This window comes from Mobula hypostoma, chromosome 20, assembly GCF_963921235.1.
Source record: "Mobula hypostoma chromosome 20, sMobHyp1.1, whole genome shotgun sequence".
NCBI lineage: Eukaryota > Metazoa > Chordata > Chondrichthyes > Myliobatiformes > Myliobatidae > Mobula > Mobula hypostoma.
Window position 1 is genome coordinate 1,248,312 of NC_086116.1, and position 19,803 is coordinate 1,268,114.

The 19,803-nt window shown below is 44.5% G+C and overlaps 1 protein-coding gene across 1 annotated transcript in view; it reads right to left on the bottom strand.

Annotated features, from left to right (window-relative positions):
• LOC134359584 (dynein axonemal heavy chain 3-like) overlaps positions 1-19,803 on the bottom strand; it is a 542,314-nt gene that overhangs the window by 132,138 nt on the left and 390,373 nt on the right. The window contains exons 54-56 of the mRNA XM_063073083.1: positions 13,693-13,826; positions 13,441-13,612; positions 6,290-6,493 (exon numbers count right to left, since the gene is read on the bottom strand). Coding sequence (XP_062929153.1) covers positions 6,290-6,493; positions 13,441-13,612; positions 13,693-13,826 — 510 coding nt within the window. The remainder of the gene's footprint in view (positions 1-6,289; positions 6,494-13,440; positions 13,613-13,692; positions 13,827-19,803) is intronic.

Genomic DNA, 19,803 nt, shown 5'->3' on the forward strand with positions numbered 1-19,803 from the left:
GTGGATTCAGAATTGGCTTGCCTGCAGAAGGCAGAGGGTGGTGGTGGAGGGAGTACATTCAGATTGGAGGATTTTGACTAGTGGTGTCCTACAAGGATCTGTTCTGGGACCTCTACTTTTCATGATTTTTATTAACGACCTGGATGTGGGGGTAGAAGGGTGGGTTGGCAAGTTTGCAGACGACACAAAGGTTGGTGGTGTTGTAGATAGTGTAGAGGATTGTCAAAGAATGCAGAGAGACATCGATAGGATGCAGAAGTGGGCTGAGAAGTGGCAGATGGAGTTCAACCTGGAGAAGTGTGAGGTGGTACACTTTGGAAGGACAAACTCCAAGGCAGAGTACAAAGTAAATGGCAGGATACTTGGTAGTGTGGAGGAGCAGAGGGATCTCGGGGTACATGTCCACAGATCCCTAAAAGTTGCTTCACAGGTGGATAGGGTAGTTAGGAAAGCTTATGGGATGTTAGCTTTCATAAGTCGAGGGATAGAGTTTAAGAGTCGCGATGCAATGATGCAGCTCTATAAAACCCTGGTTAGGCCACACTTGGAGTACTGTGTCCAGTTCTGGTCACCTCACTATAGGAAGGATGTTGAAGCATTGGAAAGGGTACAGAGGAGATTTACCAGGATGCTGCCTGGTTTAGAGAGTATGCATTATGATCAGAGATTAAGGGAGCTAGGGCTTTACTCTTTGGAGAGAAGGAGAATGAGAGGAGACATGATAGAGGTGTACAAGATAATAAGAGGAATAGATAGAGTGGATAGCCAGCGCCTCTTCCCCAGGGCACCACTGCTCAATACAAGAGGACATGGCTTTAAGGTAAGGGGTGGGAAGTTCAAGGGGGATATTAGAGGAAGGTTTTTTACTCAGAGAGTGGTTGGTGCGTGGAATGCACTGCCTGAGTCAGTGGTGGAGGCAGATACACTAGGAAGTTTAAGAGTCTACTAGGCAGGTATATGGAGGAATTTAAGGTGGGGGCTTATATGGGAGGCAGGGTTTGAGGGTCGGCACAACATTGTGGGCCGAAAGGCCTGTACTGTGCTGTACTATTCTATGTTCTATGTTCTATGTTCTATGTTCTATGTTCTAAAAGTGATAAAAAATAAGCTAAGTGAAATTCATGAAGCTTTTGAAATGTTTTACGAAACTCTATATTCCAAAGCTCCAGGGGAAAGCATAGTCCAAATTGACATTTTCCTGAATTCTTTAGAGTTACCCACTTTAAGCAAAGAACAAAATAGAACGATGACTGCTGACTTAACTGAAGCTGAACTAAAAACCGCAAGTAGTAGGCTTAAGCAATTATCAAGTCACCAGGATCAGATGGATATACGACAGAGTGTTATAAAGAATTTAGAAATGAATTAATTCCTGTTTTACTCCCCACACTGAACTGGGCTCTAAGAAAGGCGCAATGCCATCCAGCTGGAAGGAGACGATAATCTCAGCTATACCGAAAGAAGGAAAGGATAACATGGAATGTGGGTCATTTAGACCAATATCTGTTCTTAACGTAGATTATAGATTATTTATTTCCATCATGGCCAAACGATTAGAAGAGTTTCTAGTCCTGAGATCAGTTAAGCTGATCTAAGATCACTTAAGGTGGTGATGTCACTCACTCTTACTCATGCGAGAGTTTATATCCAGGCGCAGATCTATGGTCTCGCGAGACTAACGGATGCCCCACACACACACATTGTGCTTTTACAAGCTAGCGTGGGCTTGGCATGTGCATTATTTTGGCTGGCGTGAAAAATGGATCGATTTTTAGTGAGAAAACAACCTCATCCAGTAGGCTAGACAAGGGAGATCCAGTGGATTTGTATATTTGGATTTTCAGAAGGCCTTTGACAAGGTGCCACACATGAGGCTACTTAACAAGATAAGAGCCCATGGAATTATGGGAAAGTTACATACGTGGATAGAGCGTTGGCTGATTGGCAGGAAACAGAGAGTGGGAATAAAGGGATCCTATTCTGGTTGGCTGCCGGTTACCAGTGGTGTTCCACAGGGGTCCGTGTTGGGGCTGCTTCTTTTTACATTGTACATCAACAATTTGGATTATGGAATAGATGGCATTGTGGCTAAGTCTGCGGACGATACGAACATAGGTGGAGGGGCCGGTAGTGCTGAGGAAATGGAGAGTCTGCAGAGAGACTTGGATAGATTGGAAGAATGGGCAGAGAAGTGGCAAATGAAGTACAATGTTGGAAAGTGTATGGTTATGCACTTTGGCAGAAAAAATAAACGGGCAGACTATTATTTAAATGGGGAAAGAATTCAAAGTTCTGAGATGCAACGGGACTTGGGAGTCCTCGTACAGGATATCCTTAAGGTTAACCTCCAGGTTGAGTCGGTAGTGAAGAAGGCGAATGCAATGTTGGCATTCATTTCTAGAGGAATAGAGTATAGGAGCAGGGATGTGATGTTGAGGCTCTATAAGGCGCTGATGAGACCTCACTTGGAGCACTGTGGGCAGTTTTGGTCTCCTTATTTAAGAAAGGATGTGCTGACGTTGGAGAGGGTACAGAGAAGATTCACTAGCATGATTCCGGGAATGAGAGGGTTAACATATGAGGAATGTTTGTCCACTCTTGGACTGTATTCCTTGGAGTTTAGAAGAATGAGGGGAGACCTCATAGAAACATTTCGAATGTTAAAAGGCATGGACAGAGTGGATGTGGCAAAGTTGTTTCCCATGATGGGGGAGTCCAGTACGAGACGGCATGACTTAAGGATTGAAGGGTGCCCATTCAGAACAGAAATGCGAAGAAAGTTTTTTAGTCAGAGGGTGGTGAATCTATGGAATTTGTTGCCACGGGCAGCAGTGGAGGCCAAGTCATTGGGTGTATTTAAGGCAGAGATTGATAGGTATCTGAGTAGCCAGGGCATCAAAGGTTATGGTGTGAAGGCGGGGGAGCGGAACTAAATAGGAGAATGGATCAGCTCATGATAAAATGGCAGAGCAGATTCGATGGGCCGAATAGCCTACTTCTGCTCCTTTGTCTTATGGTCTTGTCTTATGAATCAGTGGTGTCTCAGCCTGAGCCTGTCTTAGTTGAAAGTGACATGCAGAAAGAAGTAAGTGGGGATGAGCACGACAGCAGTTCATCGAAAGAGTGTGAGGGCAAAGTAGAGGAACAAGAAATGGAGCGGGATTCGGAAGATGAAGCTGCTCTTAGTGCTAGTGGGAATACTGGGAATAGTGGGATGTTAGCCAGCAGCCTGAGGAAGGACCCCGTCGGCCAGTATTGAAAAAGTACCCTTCGCTGCTTGCAACAGTTTGGCAATCAGCAAAGGAGTTTTATTCGTGGCTGGTTTGACCTGTACTCCTGGCTGCAATATTCGATCACAAAAGATACTACATTCTACTTTGCATGCAGGCATTTCCTGTGTGGAGGACATGGGTTCCATTCTGAGTCTACCTTCAATGTCACCGGTTACCGTAACTGGCGGAAAGCTACAACAGCTTTCAAGACCCACCATGTAAGTGCAGCTCATAAGTTTGCTATGGAGGCACGGGCCGAATTCAGATTGTTGGCCATAAACAGCCGGAGGACCAAAGCACGTGACATCCAGAAAATCATTGATGCTTTCACCACCAATCAGAACAACAGACGGTTCGTTCTTTGAAAACATCAATGGTGAGTGCGGTTGATTTTTTTAAAAATTTGGGCCAAGACCAATGCTGATTATTATTATTATTTTGTGGTGGATACCCCACAGTCCTTATGTTTCCTGCAAATCCTAAACTATTACATTTACTGCTGTTAAGCTACTGGTTTTGCTTCAACTTCCAAGCGGTGATTCTGTTGATTTTTGTTTTAAATTCAGTAGCTGAATTAATTGAAGTATTGTATGGTCAGAATATGATTTGTCCGACTCCTGGTAAAGCCTTGTATCTGTTGCTTGCCTTATTTGACTTTAATAATGGTGTATCTTTTGGCCTTGTCTGTCTATGTAATGCGAATAGCAGTGGACATTGTGAGTTAGTGTGTTTTTCAGTTGAAAAGCACTCATTTGACACTGATGGTGGGATTGGTGCGTGATTCACGTTGTCTGCTGTTGCTAGGATGCTCTGTTGGTTTGTTTGTTTTTGCTCTGTGTAGCCCGGGTTGTCTCCGATGCTGTTGGCACTGTCACAGTTCACTTCTATATTATATTTATCAATTGCTGTTGCTTGTGAATCAACAGAGGCATTTATAATAGGCATGTAATGCTTGAAACCGATTTTTGAACGCCACGCGTCTGGCCTTGCGAATACATACTACCATACAGTACATCCCTCAGCAGCATCACTGAGTAATTCAGCCCCACTGTAGCACCAGCAAGAAAAAATGTCTGGTGTCACCCCTACACACCATTCCGCAGAACAAATCAATTAAGGATGAGGTTTCGGGGAATTGGAAGCACAAAATAAAATAGGCCGGATGGGCAGGTTGAGGAAGCTGGGAATCTATAGAAGCATTTGAACAGATTAGGAGAACGGGCAAATAAGAGGAAAATGGAACACAGTGTAGGAAAATCTATGGTTATGCAGTTTCCTTTAGGAGAAATAAAGGTATAGATTATTTTCTAAATGGGGAGAAAATTTTGAAATCAGAGGTGCAAAGGGACTTGAGAGTCCTCGTGAAGATTCACTAAAGGTCAACTTGCTAGTTGAGTCGGTAGTGAGCAGGGCAAATGCAATGCTAGTATTCATTATAAGGCACTGGCCAGGTCATATTTGGAGTACTTTGAGCAGTTTTTGTTCCCCTATCTAAGAAGAGATGTGTTGGCATTGGAGAGTGTTCAGAGGAGGGTGTTTGATGGCTCTGGGCCTGTACTTGCTGGAGTTTAGAAACTGAGGGAGGGTTATTCTCAGTGAAACCTACCCAATATAGAAAGGCCTGGATGGAGCTGACATGGAAAGGATGTTTTCATTAGTGTGAGAGTCTAGGACCAATAGGCACAGCCTCGGAATAGAAGGATGCCCCTTTAGAACAGAGATTAGGAGGAATTTCTTTGGCTTGAGGGAGATGAATCTATAGAATTAATTGCCACAGACGGATATGGAGGCAAAGTTATTGGGTATACTTAAAATGGAGGCTGATAGGTTCTTGATTAGTGTGTCAAAGTTTATGCGGAGAAGGGGTTGAGTAGGAAAAATGACTCAGCTATGACTGAATGGTGAAGCAGACGATGGGCTGAATGGAGTAATTCTGCTCCTATGCCTTATGGACCTCAATATAATTTAACATTAAGAAAGTACAAGACCCTGTTCAGGGGACACCCACTAGAGCAATGTAAGATACTTGTCAGCATCAACCTGGGAAGCCTGAGGACTACGTTTCTACAGCTCTGACCTTCCCAACATGAAAACAGCTAACATCATCTCTCAATATTCAGGCAGGTCTGATCCCTACCTCCTCGTGGATCCCTCCCTCATTGTTGCACTTTGGGAAGAACAGAGAGACCTGCGGGTACAGGTACGAAGTTCCCTGAAATTGTAGACACAGGTAAAGAGGGTGGTGGAGAAGGGACTTGGCATGTTGGCCTTCACTGGACAGGACACGTTACATCCGTACATGACATTGGTGAGATCACACAGAGCATTGTGCCCCATTCTGATTGCTTTGCTCTGCGAAGGACATTATTAAGCTGGAAGATATGCAGAAAAGATTCATGAGGATGATACTGGGATTGGAGATGTAGTGGCTGGGATTATTTCCCTGGTATGTAAGAAGCTGAGGTATGACCTTATAGAGGTTTATAAAATCATAAGGAGATTAGACAGGGTGGACAGTCGCAGTCTTTTCCCCAGGGAAGGGAGTCTAAAACTAAAGGGCATGGGTTTAAGGTGAGAGGGGAAGAATTTAAAGGCAACTTGAGTGCAAGTCTTTTCACACAGAGGGTGGTGAGTATATGGAATGAGGTGGTACATGTAGGTACAATGAAAGTGATTGAAAAGCATTTGGATAAGTACAGGGAGAGGAAAGGTTTAGAAGAAATGGGCCAGCAAGTGGGACTAGCTCAGATAGACAATGTGGTTGGCATGGACAAATTGAGTTGAAGAGCTGTTTCTGTGACGTGTGACTCTGACAAACCATAACCCCTCTGACGTCTAGTCCCTCCCCACATTAATTACTTCTCTCCGCCATTCCCTCACTGTCCCACACCACCAAACCTAAATCCAATCCCAACCCCATGGCAGCCCACTCATCAACAAATGCTTAGCTCCAAGGACACTCCAACCTCCCACACACCTAGCCTTCCTCGTGGGAAGGTGGACATCAACCGGCTCACCTTGACTGAAACTTCTGGCAGGTAATGGGGGTTGTGAAGGCAGGTGGTCATGTAGAGCCTGAAACCCCTGGAATACTGAACGGAAGTCTCTCCGAGGCGGATGTAGTCCATCTCGTTCTCCTTGAATGTTTGCTTCAGCAGTAATGGCTCCAGAATTGGATCGAGTTCTTCAGAGAGATTCTCAATCAAGATCGGATTTCCAAACTGGGAAGTGGACACGAAGGAAGACACAGGAATGTAATTGAATGACACTGACTGGAAGATAGGAGGATGGCGGGGCAGGCTCGATGGGCCGGATAGCCTACTCCTGCTCCTATTTCTTATGTTCTTAAATAGTTACTAAATCACTACACTCACATACAGTCACACACAGTACCCAGTACAAATAGTTACTTAGTCACAGGCAGTAAATATTTTAGCACAAGTCCCTGAATGGCATGGACTGAACATTGGTACAGTGGACGTGATCCTGGAGCCACTTTTCTGCAGAACAAGAATGAAGCAGTTCCTCATCTCGCGCTGGTTCAGCAGATGGAGGCAGAATAAGCGCCATCTCTGAGAGAGCTGCAGGTGTAGGAAGTCTCATCTCCATGGTTTCAATCCCTTTGCTGGTGAATTTCTTACCAAAGCACCAAGGCATTAGTCTTTAGTTCCTCAGGAAGCTAAAATAAAATTGCCATTCCTATTAACTCTCATGAATTTTTACTCAATGCACCACGGAAAGCATTCTTTCTGACTTGGTATGGCAACTGCTCTGTATGTGACCACGAAAGAATTGTGGACAAAGTTCAGTATATCATAGTTATACTTGTGGCTTCCTTAGTAAAGCAGCCAACATAACCAAAGACCCCACCTACACCAGACATTCTCTCCCATCAGGCAAAAGATACAAAAGCCTGAAAGCATGTACCACCGAGCTCAAGGACGGTTTCTACCTCACTCTAGCAAGACATTAAACACAGAAACATAGAAAACCTACAGCACAATACAGGCCCTTCGGCCCACAATGCTGTGCCGAACATGTACTTACTTCAGAAATTACCTAGGGTTACCCATAGCCCTCTATTTTCCTAAGCTCCATGTACCTGTCCAGGAGTCTCTTAAAAGACCCTATCGTATCCACCTCCACCACCGTCGCCGGCAGCCCATTCCACACACTCACCACTCTCTGTATAAAAAACATACCCTGACATCTCCTCTGTACCTACTTCCAAGCACCTCAAAACTGTGCCCTCTCGTGTTAGCCATTTCAGCCCTGGGAAAAAGCCTCTGACTATTTACATGATCAATGCCTCTCATCATGTTATACACCTCTTCCTTACTATGATAAGATGGACTCTTGGACTCATAATATATCTTGTTATGATCTTGCACTTTATTTGCCTGCACTACACTTTCTCTGTAGCTGTTTCACTTTATTCTGAATTTTGTTATTGTTTCACCTTGTTCTCCCTCAATACACCGTGTAATGATCTGATCAGTATGGACAGTTTGCTAGTCAAGCCTTTCACTGTAACTTGGTACATGTGAACAATTTGATTCCAATTCATCAGAGAATTGGTGACAGTGATAGGGAATGAACCTTATCACATTTCACTCACAGAAAGCTTGATTTAATTTTATGGTCAAAGCATCCAGAGAGAAATCTGACAATCAGAACCTTAACCTCCCAGTGGCTTCACTCCTGCAGTGCTGCTCAGTGATGTTCAAACATCTCCATGTGTAGCCTTTGTGAGTGAGTGAGAGAGAGAGAACAGGCCATTTAACCCTGACACTCTGCTCCACCATCTAGTACAGTTATCGCTGGCTCAGGCGTGACCCCAGCACACCTTCCCCACTCTCTGTGCACATCCCCGATTACCGGTACCTTAAATATCTACCACTTTCCACTGACCCTCACTGAGGTAGAGAGCTCCAAACTGTCACAGTCCCCCCCCACTGAGAAAACAATTCCTCCTCATCTCATCGGACATGATGGTCCTTCTGAGACCTGGGAGAACACCGTACTGGTCAGCCCACGGCTAATTCCATCGGATACACCCTTCCTCATCCACTCCTTCACCTGGGAATTCACCAGGGGAACCTTCTCCTTCGCCTTCAATACCTGACACAGTGATCAGATCTACATTCAGCAGGCTTATCCCCTTAAAGCCTCCCTTCTCACAACCTCAGCTTCATTGGTATTTCACCATCCGTCGATCTCTGGTCCGAATATACCCAACAATTCGGCCTCCAAAGAAATGGTTCTGGCTTCTTCCCCTTCCCTTTGCAGTTCTGACCAAGAGTCTCAGCCAGAAAAGTTGAAAATTTATTCCTCTCCATAGATGCTGCCTGACTTGTTGAGTTCATCCAGTAATTTGTGGGCGTCACTCTGGATTTCCAGCATCTGCAGAATCTCTTGTGCTTCATTCAATTCATTTTCAATCTCTTTGCATCCTCCCAACTAGTTTAGTACAGACAGCAATCCAATTTCTTCAATTAAAGTACTACTAATAAAGAGCTGGTGCCAGCAGCGAGCTGGAAGGCAACTCACACCTGCTCTACATCCTGACTGCACACGATGGGCTGATGTGCCTTCATCCTGTGTCTGGAGTTGTAGATGTAGCAGAGGAGCAGGCCTTCAGCATGAGCTACAGGAAACCGTTGCTTGTGGTGAGTCGCAGGGAGGTGTAAAAAACAAATGGGGTCTGTTCAAACCTTTTGGCAGGCTTGAGATCATTAGACACTTGGCAAGGAGCAATAAAAAAAAATAGCTAGAGGCAGAATGGGCAATTTTGGTGTGGACAGGGTTAGAGTGGAGATCTTGAGGCTTTGGCTCGAGAGGATTCAGCAAGAGAGGTGGAGGCTTAGGAAAATTTCCAGTAAGTTTATTTATTTCTTATTGCACAGTTAGAGGAGTGGGAATGCTAGGAATGTGGGAGCGAGAAGGGAGGGAGATCTATAGTACCTGCAAGGTGCATCCAAATGCAGCTTCTTACAGACCACATTAGGGAACTGGAACTGGAACTGAAAGAACTGCAGATTATTTGGGAGGCTGAACGGTTGATTGACAGGAGATACAGGGAGGTAGTTACATCTAAAATACAAGATACAGGTAACTGGAGCAACATCAGGAGTACATGGTCAGGAGTGCAGAGTACCACTGTGACCATTTCCCTCAATAAAAGTATATCGCTTTGACCATAAGATATAGGAGCAGAATTAGGGCAGTTGACCCATTGAGTCTGCTCCATCATTTCATCATGGCTGATCCAATTTTCCTCCCAGCCCCAATCTCTTGCCTTCTCCCCATATCCCTTCATGCCCTGACCAATCAAGTATATATCAACCTCTGACTTAAATATACATAATGACTTGGCCTCCACAGCTACCTGAGGCAATGAATTCCACAGATTCACCACTCTCTGGCTAAAGAAATTCCTCCTCACTTCCATTCTAAAAGGAAGCCCCTCTATTTTGAGGTTGTCTCTTCTGGTCTGAGACTTTCCCACCATAGGAAACATCCTCTCCACATCCACTCTATCGAGGCCTTTCATCATTCAATAGGTTTCAATGAGGTCACCCGTCATTCTTCTGAATTCTAGTGCATACAGGCCCCATTCAATCCTGGAATTATTTTTGTGAACCACCTTTGAACCCTCTCCAGTTTCAGCACATCCTTTCTATGATAAGGGGCCCAAACCTGCTCACAATACTCCAAATGAGGCCTCACCAGTGATTTACAAAGTCACAACATTACATCCTTGCTTTTATATTCTAGTCCTCTTGAAATGAATGCTAACGTTGCATTTGCCTTTCTCAGCATAGACTCAATCTGCAAATTGATCTTTAGGGAATCCTGCACAAGCACTCCCAAGATACTTTCCACTTCAGTTTTTTGTATTTTCTCTCCATTTAGAAAATAGTCAACCCTTTCATTTCTTCTACCAAAGTGCATGACCATACACTTTCCGACACTGTATTCCATCTGCCACTTCTTTGCCCATTCTCCTAAATCCTTCCGTGGCCTCTCTACATCCTCAAAACTATCTACCTCTTCACCTATCTTCATATTGTCTACAAACTTTGCAACAAGGCCATCAATTCCATCATTCAAATCATTGATATATAACATAAAAACATTAAGACAGGAAAAGGATAATAGAGTTCAAAGGTTTAAAGGTTCATTTTATTGTATGATACAACTCTAATATTTGTCTTCTCCAGATAGCCATGAAATACAGAGACCATGGTTGTCAAAAGAAAAGGCATCAACTCCCCCTGCATGAAAAAGAAAAGAAACAAAACTCTCAGACCCCAAAATCCCCCTTCCCCACAGCTAAAAAGCAGCGACAATAACAGTCCCAAACCCCTCATTTGCAGAAAGGTGAGTGTGTGTTGAGAGTGAGTGTGTGTGTGAGTGAGTGTATGAGTGAGTGCATGTGTGAGTGAGTGAGTGAGTGTATGAGTGAGTGTGTGTTGAGAGTGAGTGTGTGTGTGAGTGAGTGTATGGGTGTGAGTGAGTGTATGAGTGAGTGTGCGTATGAGTGAGTGCATGTGTGAGTGAGTGTGTGTATGTGTGAGTGAGTGTATGAGTGAGTGAGTGTATGAGTGAGTGTGTGTATGTGTGAGTGAGTGTATGTGTATGAGTGAGTGTGTGTTGAGAGTGAGTGTGTGTGTGAGTGAGTGTATGGGTGTGAGTGAGTGTATGGGTGTGAGTGAGTGTATGAGTGAGTGTGCGTATGAGTGTGTGTGTGTGAGTGAGTATGTGTATGTATGTGTGAGTATGTGTATGTGTGAGTGAGTGTGTGTGAGTGTGTCAGAGTGAGTTGTGTGAGTGTGAGTGAGAGAGTGAGTGTGTGTGTACAAGCTGAACGAAGACAACTTGCAACTTACGTTCAATCTACACACATGCCACTCAGGGACTTGGGCTATATTACTTTTCTTTGTGACTTGGTTTTCGGTCGGGCGCCGGATGCTCGGAGAGATTTGGCGGGGGGTGGGCACCTGGCGCTCGGCTGGGGGAGTGGGCGCCCTGCACTCGGCCGGGGGCTGTGGTCGAGTGGTCGGCGACTTGGGCCGGCTCCCCCACCGGACTTAGTCTGGTGAGGAGGGTGTGAGGACACCCAGCGGGACTAAAACAGACAAGACCTGACAAAGGGTGGATGAGCTCCTTGTGAGCCAACGGCCATCTTCTGTAGAAGAGACTACAGCCTCACCACGTATCCATGAAACGTATGTTATGCACCTAGTTAGAAGAGACACGATGAACTTGGGCGCTGTACCGTGTGCCTGGACCTGCCCAAGGCCTCCACCTAAGGAAGGGCCGAGCTCGAAGAAGCAGCCACAGCTGGAGGCCGACACGGCCTTGGGCTCGAGTTCGGCGGGGACGGCGGCGGGCGGTGCCAAGGCGGCCACTGAGAACAAACTGGAGGGTAGGCTGTACTTGGTGCTGTCACAAGATCGAAGAAGATGGAGGTGCATAGCTGCCAACCCCGGATTCTGGACGGCACCCACTGACTGACTGTGACTGTACGTTTTTCTGCAACAGTAACCGCATGTGCTATTTATGCGATGTGCTATGTGCTGTGTACAGTGTACAGTGCGCTGTGTACAGTGTGCTATGTGCTATGTTCAGTGCGCTGTGTACAGTGTGCTGTGTGCTATGTGCTATGTGCTGTGTACAGTGTGCTATGTGCTATGTGCTGTGTACAGTGTGCTGTGTACAGTGTGCTATGTGCTATGTGCTGTGTACAGTGTGCTGTGTACAGTGTGCTATGTACAGTGTGTTATGTACAGTGTACAGTGTACTATGTGCTATGTGCTGTGTACAGTGTGCTATGTACAGTGTGTTATGTGCTATGTGCTATGTACAGTGTGCTGTGTACAGTGTGCTGTGTGCTGTGTACAGTGTGCTGTGTACTGTGTGCTGTGTACTGTGTACAGTGTGCTGTGTACAGTGTGCTATGCGCTGTGTTCTGTGTGCTGTGTACAGTGTGCTGTGTACAGTGTGCTGTGTACAGTGTGCTGTGTACTGTGTGCTGTGTACAGTGTGCTGTGTGCTGTGTACAGTGTGCTGTGTTCAGTGCTCTGTGTACAGTGTGCTGTGTACAGTGTGCTATGTACTGTGTACAGTGTGCTGTGTACTGTGTACAGTGTGCTGTGTACAGTGTGCTATGTACTGTGTACAGTGTGCTGTGTACTGTGTACAGTGTGCTGTGTACAGTGTGCTATGTGCTGTGTACAGTGTGCTGTGTGTGCTGTGTACTGTGTACAGTGTGCTGTGTACAGTGTACTGTGTACAGTGTGCTGTGTACTGTGTACAGTGTGCTGTGTACAGTGTGCTATGTGCTGTGTGCTGTTGGTAATGTGGCTTGAATCTTGGCCCTGGAGGAACACTGTTAAGTATGGTTGAATGATAATTAAACTTGAACTTGTTTTAACTGGGGTTAGGCTTCACATCGTAACAACAAAATCCATCAGTAATAATGTATAAACCACTCTCTCTGGAATGACTTTTGAACAATTAAGGTAGATAAGGTATACAAACTTATGAGGGGTAAAGACAGAGTGAAAGCAAGCCGGCTTTTTCCACTGACGTTGGGTGAGACTAGAACTAGAGGTGATAGGTTAAGGGTGAAAGGTGAAAGATGTTTCTGCTTGCACATGCACATACACCCTGGTTCGAAGGAACATTGTCTCATTACTATATACATTATATGGTTATATTCAATATATACATGTTTGTAGACAATGACAATAAACTTGACTTGAAATATTTAAGGAAAACTGATAGGGAACTTGTCCACTCAGAGGGTGGTGAGAGTGTGGAACGAGTTGTCAGTGGAAGTGGTGGATACGATTTCAAATACAAAATTTAAGAGAAATTTGAAAAAGTACATTAAGGCCTATGCTTCAAGGTGTGGGTTGCTTGGACTAGGCAGAGTAATGATCAGCATGGATTAACTGGGCCAAAGGGCCTGTTTCTCTGCTGTAGTGCTCTATTACTCTGTCTTTGTTAAGATATACATTTGGGATGAGGGATAAGGCTGTTTACTCTCCCATCCCACCAAGAGTGGTCCCAACACAAAGCCCCAACCAGACCTAGATGCTGCGCTGGACACCTAGGGGTCTTGTAGCCGGCGAAGTGAGAGAGCTGGGGGCATGCTTACCTGGACACAGTTTGCCAGGGTGCGGACGTAATCTGGGTCAGACAGTTTGCAGACCTGGAGTTTGTTGGGTTTCTCCATGTTCTTCACCCACTTGTTGGCCTGACCTTGTGGGTCGATCATGAGTGCCCAGCGCTGGGCAGATGTCACAATGATGGCATTGTCCACTGAGAACCTGGTGGAGAGTAACACCATATGAGGGACCAGTTCCTGGAGCCGGCAGCAATCCATCAGGATGTCAGAAAGAATGCTTACATGTCCCTTGGCAGTCCGTGCAGTTGCCACTCCATGATGGTGACGGGGTCTCCCAGGGTTCTTGACAGGGAGAAGATGTTGGAGACTGGGATTCGTTTCTGCTTACACATGTACAGCCATTCCTTCAGCACATTCTGCCAGAGAGGACAAAGCAGCAATGAGACAGTTAAACTGGGCCTTCTACCACTGACAGCACCTGAAGATGGCCCAGGTACAGCAAAGGCATCAGTTACAGGGCACAGAGCAGTTTGCAGAACACAAACACAGATATTTGCTTCACTGCCAGTCATAGTGAAGTTCCACAAAACAGGAAAGTGGCTAACATTGATCCACTGTTCAGAAAGGACAGCAAGGACGGGCCAGGGAACCACATGCAGATGAGTGCAACTTCATTCACAGGAATATTACTGAATACACAAGCCCTGATCAGGAATAGTCAACATGGTTTTGTCTGTGGGAGATCATGTCTGATGAATACTTTGGAGCTTTTCCAAAGAGATAACTAAAGGGATAGGTGAAGGCAGGGTAGTAGATATTGTCAATGTGGATTTTAGTCAGGCCTTGGACAAGGTCCTACCCACAGGCTGATCTGATAGGAGAAATCACATAGGATTTGAGGGGAGTTAGTGAGGTGGATTCGGAATTGGCTTGATGAAACGAAGCAGAGGGTGATGGTTGAAGATTGATTCGCCAACTGGAGGGCTGTGACTAGTGGGGTGCCAGAAGGGTTAGTATTAGGACCTCTGTTATATAAATGATTTGGATATGAATTACTGTACATGACACGATTATGCTGGTGATACCAAATTAGGGTGTCTTGTTGAGGGCTTTGTCCATCAGTTTACAATGAATTTCTTAGATGCCTTGATCAGTTAGGGAGATGGGCTGAGGATGGAAAATGGACCAACTTAGAGAAGTGTGAGTCATTTGAAACAGGATAGAGCCTATAGAGTGAACAGCAAAACCCTGAGGAGTGTTGTGGAACAGAGGGATCTGGGAGTCCCTGTGCACAGATCGCTGAAAGAGGCCACACAAGTAGACAGGCTGGTGAAGAAGGCATTCAGCATGCTGACCGCCTTCAGTCAGGGCATCTCGTATATGAATAGGGATATTATGCTGCAGTTATACAAGTCATTGGTGAGGCTACACTTGGAATATTGTGCACAATTTTGGTCACCCTGTTACAGGAAAGACGTCAAACTGGAGAGGGTGAAGAAGAGATTTACTAGGATGCTGTTTGAACTGAAGGGTCTGAGTTTAGGGGGAGGCTGGATCTTTATTTTTCAGACAGTAGGAGAATGAGAGGTTCATAGAAGTTTATTAAATCATGAGGGTATGGAGAAAGTGGATTTTCCCCTGGGTAGGGAAGTCTAAAGCTGAAGGGCACAGATACAAGATAAGAGGGGAGAGATTTCAAAGAGACCTGGAGTAAGTAGCTGCCAATGAAGATGGCTCCAATAAGTGGTGACACTCTGTGTGTAACTCCAATGGGATAATTAGATATTCTCATTTTGGACAATTACAGATGAAATCCACAGTCACATGTGTACTTTAGTAAGCAGCATTGCTTTAAGATGTTTAAAAAATCTATTGATACTCAAAATTGGCAGACCTCAGACTGCAGATTCTGGTCACAAGTGTATTTTCCCTTTAAGGAAAAGGAAGCGTAGAAGGTGAGCTTGTCTTCAGGTATGACGAAACCACAGAGCCCTTAGAACCACACTCCTGACTATTCTGCTGGCAAATTTCCAGTCTCTAGAAAATAAAACTGAAGACCTCAGAACAAGATTGCTGTACCAGAGGGACATCAGGGACTGTTGTGTACTTTACTTCATGGAAATACAGCTCAGCCTCACTTTTTAGACACAGTGCAGCAGCTGGACTTGAAATGTTTAATGCCATTTTTTTTTTCATGAGTACTCTGAACTCTTCTGACATGTATTGTGGTCTTTTGTTTTTGTTTATAGAGAATAGAGGGGTTCTTTTTTATATACATAAAAAAATTATTAAAGTTTCTTTATCTTTTTTCTTTTTATGAAATGATAAGAGGAGAATTATCTTACTTTTTATTAGATATTATAGATTACTACTATGTATAATCTTGATAATGTTTATTTTACCTTTTATATGTACTGTTATTGATATAGATATTTGAGATAATTCTCTTGTTTGCCCTTTTTTTAAAATTAATAAAAAGATTGATAAAGAAATACATATATTGTGGTCTGATGTCACTCATAATTTCTTTAGGTAAGTCTTTTCTGGTGAAGATAACCCTCAGAGTAGAGATAGTCTTTGCTGAGGTGTTTGACTTCATTGGTATGACCTCCTGCCACTTCGAATGAGCACCCACAGCAATCAGGAACATGGAGTCCATGAATGGCCCAGCAAAGTCAATATGCATTCTTAGTCATGGTGAAGACGGTCACTCCCATGGGTGTAACAATGCCTTTGGGGGTGCATTTTGAACTTTGTGGTATCCTGAACAACTTTTAGTCAAGCCTTCAATATGACTATCTATTTCCGGCCATCAGACATAACTCCGGGTGAGACTGATCTTGACTGTACCCAAGTGTCCTTCATGCAGATTTTCTAACATTCTGCTGTGGAGTTTAGAGGAACCACAACATGAGATCCACACATTCTTTGACCTACCAACAGTTGGTCTTGTCTCACCAAGAACTCTGGAAACATAGGGTTGCCACGAGCTGGACATCCTTGCATGGTGATGTCATGGACTTTTGACAATGTCGAGTCATTCCTTGTTTCGCTTTGTATTTCAACATTTGTTACTGGCAACTGGTTCACCACTGCAGTGTGAAACACTTCTGTCGGGTCACAGTACGTATGAAGACTTCTCTTCTTCAGTTGCCAACGGTGGAAGATGTGACAAGCCAACAGCATTGCTGCGTTGGTTGGTACCCTTGAACTCTATGTCATAAGAGTGGGTTCCTAGGAATAGTGACCAACATTGTAGCAGTCATCACTGGAATTCCCTTCCTGGGAATGAAAGTGGACACGAGGGGCTGGTGATCTGTCACTAGTATAAACTTCTGTTTGTGGAGGTAGTGATGGAACTTCGCTATTCCCCGTACTAGACTAAGGGCCACTCGGTCGATCTGTATGTAGTTGCATTCTGAGCTCACCAATGATCTGTAAGCAAATGCAATCGGATGTTCAGATCCATCTTTCATAATGTGTGACAAAACAGCTCCAATGTCATAAGGGGATGGATCACACGCTAGTCTGATGGGCAGCGATGGGCCATAATGGGTGAGCAGTTCATCGGATGTTATTAGTCTCTTTGTTTCCTTGAATGCTCTTTCACATCTTTCTGACCATTCCCACTTTGCTCCTGCCTATAACTGTGCGTTCAAAGGGTGCAGCCCTGGGGCAACGTTTGGGAGAAACTGGTGGTGGTAGTTTGTATGCCCTGAGTTGTGACATTTTCCAGTTGGGTGCCTGCAGCACCTCTTCAGTCTTCTCTTGTGACCTGTTTAGTCATGCTTGTCAATGACATGTCCACAATATGAGATTCCATTCTTGAAAAGCTCACACTTCTCTCTCTTTGTGCGCAGACCATAATCACTCAGCCTGGTAAGCACCTTACCAAGGTTCTGGAGGAGCTCTTCATCATTCTTGCCAGTCAGACTTGAATCTGAGGGGGACCAATATCCTTGTGGGCAGGGTGATGGGAACCAGGATGACAGATCTGAGGATGAGCCAGCAGGTTTACAGGTAGATAATGGGTGTCACGTGAATGTAAGGAAGGACAAGCCAATGATTGGGTACAAATGCAGACAGAGCAAAGAGTTAAATTGTACCAGAGGCAAAATTTAAAAGGGCAAAGAATGCAGAACTGAAGGTGCTGTATTTAAATGCACATAGCATTTGGAATAAGGTGAATAAACTCATGGCACAATTAGAGATTGGTTGGTATGGCGTTGTGGGCATCACTGAATTGTGGCTGAAAGAATGTCACAGTTGGGAGCTTAACATCCAAGGATATACTTTGAATTCATACTGCAATTTGAGAGGGAGAAGCACAAGTCACATGTATCAGTAACACAATTGAATAAAGGGAATTACAGAGGCGTGAGAGAGGAGTTTACCCAGGTGGATTGGAGGAGGATACTGGTGGTGATGACAGCAGAGCAGAGATGGTTGAAGTTTCTGGGAATAGTTCATAAGGTGCAGGATAGATACGTTTCTCAGAAGAAGAAGTAGTTCTTAAATGGCAGGGGTAGGCAACCGTGGCTGACAAAGGAAGTTAAGGACTACATAACAGCTAAGGGAAGGGCATATAAGGTAGCAAAAATGAGTGGGAAGTTGGATGATTGGGAAATTTTTAAAACCCAACAAAATGCAACTAAAACACGAGGAAATCTGCAGATGCTGGAATTTCAAGCAACACACATAAAAGTTGCTGGTGAATGCAGCAGGCCAGACAGCATCTCTAGGAAGAGGTACAGTCGATGTTTCGGACCGAGACCCTTCATCAGGACGAAGGCAACTAAAAAGGCTATAAGAATGGAAAAGGTAAAATATGAGGGCAAACTAGCCAATAATATAAAGCAGGATACTAAAAGTTTTTTCATGTATCTAAAGAGTAAAAGGGAGGTGAGAGTTGACCACTGGAAAATAATGCTGGTGAGGTAGTAATGGGGGACAAAGAAATGGCAGATGAACCTTGCATCTGTCTTCACTGTGGAAGACACTAGCAGTGTGCCAGAGGTACATGAGTGTCAGGGAGCAGGAGTGAGTAAATAGTGCAAACTCAAAGGTCTTAAGGTGGATAAGTCACCTGGACCAGATGAACTACATCCCAGAGTCCTGAGAGAGGTTGCTGAAGAGATAATGGATGCATTGGTCATGATCTTTCAAGATTCACTTGATTCTGGCATGGTCCCAGAGGACTGTAAGATTGCAAATGTCACTCCACTCTTTAAGAAGAGAGGAATGCATCAGAAATGAAATTATAGGCCAGTGGCTGGGAAAGTGTTGGGAGTTCATTATTAAGGATGAGGTTTCAGGGTACTTGGAGACTAATGATAAAATAAGTCAAAGTCTGCATGGTTTCTGTAAAGGGAAATCTTGCCTGAGAAATCTGTTAGAGCTTTTTGAGAAAGCAACAAGTAGGGAGGGCAAAGGAGAGGCAGTCGATGTCATTTACTTGGATTTTCAGAAGGCATTTGATACGGTGCCACACAAGAGGCTGCTTAAGAAGATAAAATCCCATGGCATTACAGGAAAGATACTGGCATGGATAGAGAAATGGCTGACAGGCAGGAGGTAGCGAGTGGGAATAAAGGGGGCCTTTTCTGGTTGGCTGCCAGTGACTAGTGGTCTTCCTCAGTTGGGACCGTTACTTTTCACATTGTTTGTCAATGATCTGGATAATGGCTTTGTGGTAAAATTAGCAGATGATATGAAGATAGGTGGAGGGGTAGGTAGTGCTAAGGAAGCAATGCCATTGGAGGAGGACTTAGACAAATTGGAAGAATGGACAAAACATTGGCAGGTGGAATACAGTGTTGGGAAATGTAAGATAAATGTATTTTAGTAAAAGGAACAATAGTGTAGACTATTATCTAAATGGGGAGAAAATTCAAACAAAGGGACTTAGGAGTCCTTGTGCAAGACTCTCAGAAGATTAATTTACAGGTTGAGTCTGTGATAAAGAAGGCAAATGCAATGTTAGCACTCATTTCAAAGGGAATAGAATATAAAATCAAGGAGATAATGCTGAGCCATTATAAGACACTAGTCAGGCAGCACTTGGAGTATTGTCAACAGTTTAGGGCCCCATATCTCAGAAAGGAAGTGTTGTCATTGGAGAGAGTCCAGAGGAGGTTCATGAGGATGGTTCCGGGAATGAAGGGGTTAACATATGAGGAGTGTTTGGCAGCTTTGGACCTGTACTCACCGGAATTTAGAAGAATGCGGGAGGATCTCATTGAAACCTACCAAATATTGAAAGGACTAGATAGGGTGGATGTGGAGAGGATGTGTCCTATGGTGGGAGTATCCAGAACTAGAGGGTACAGCCTCAGAATTGAGGGGTAAACTTTTAGAACAGCGGTAAGGATGAATTTCTTTTAGCCAGAGAGT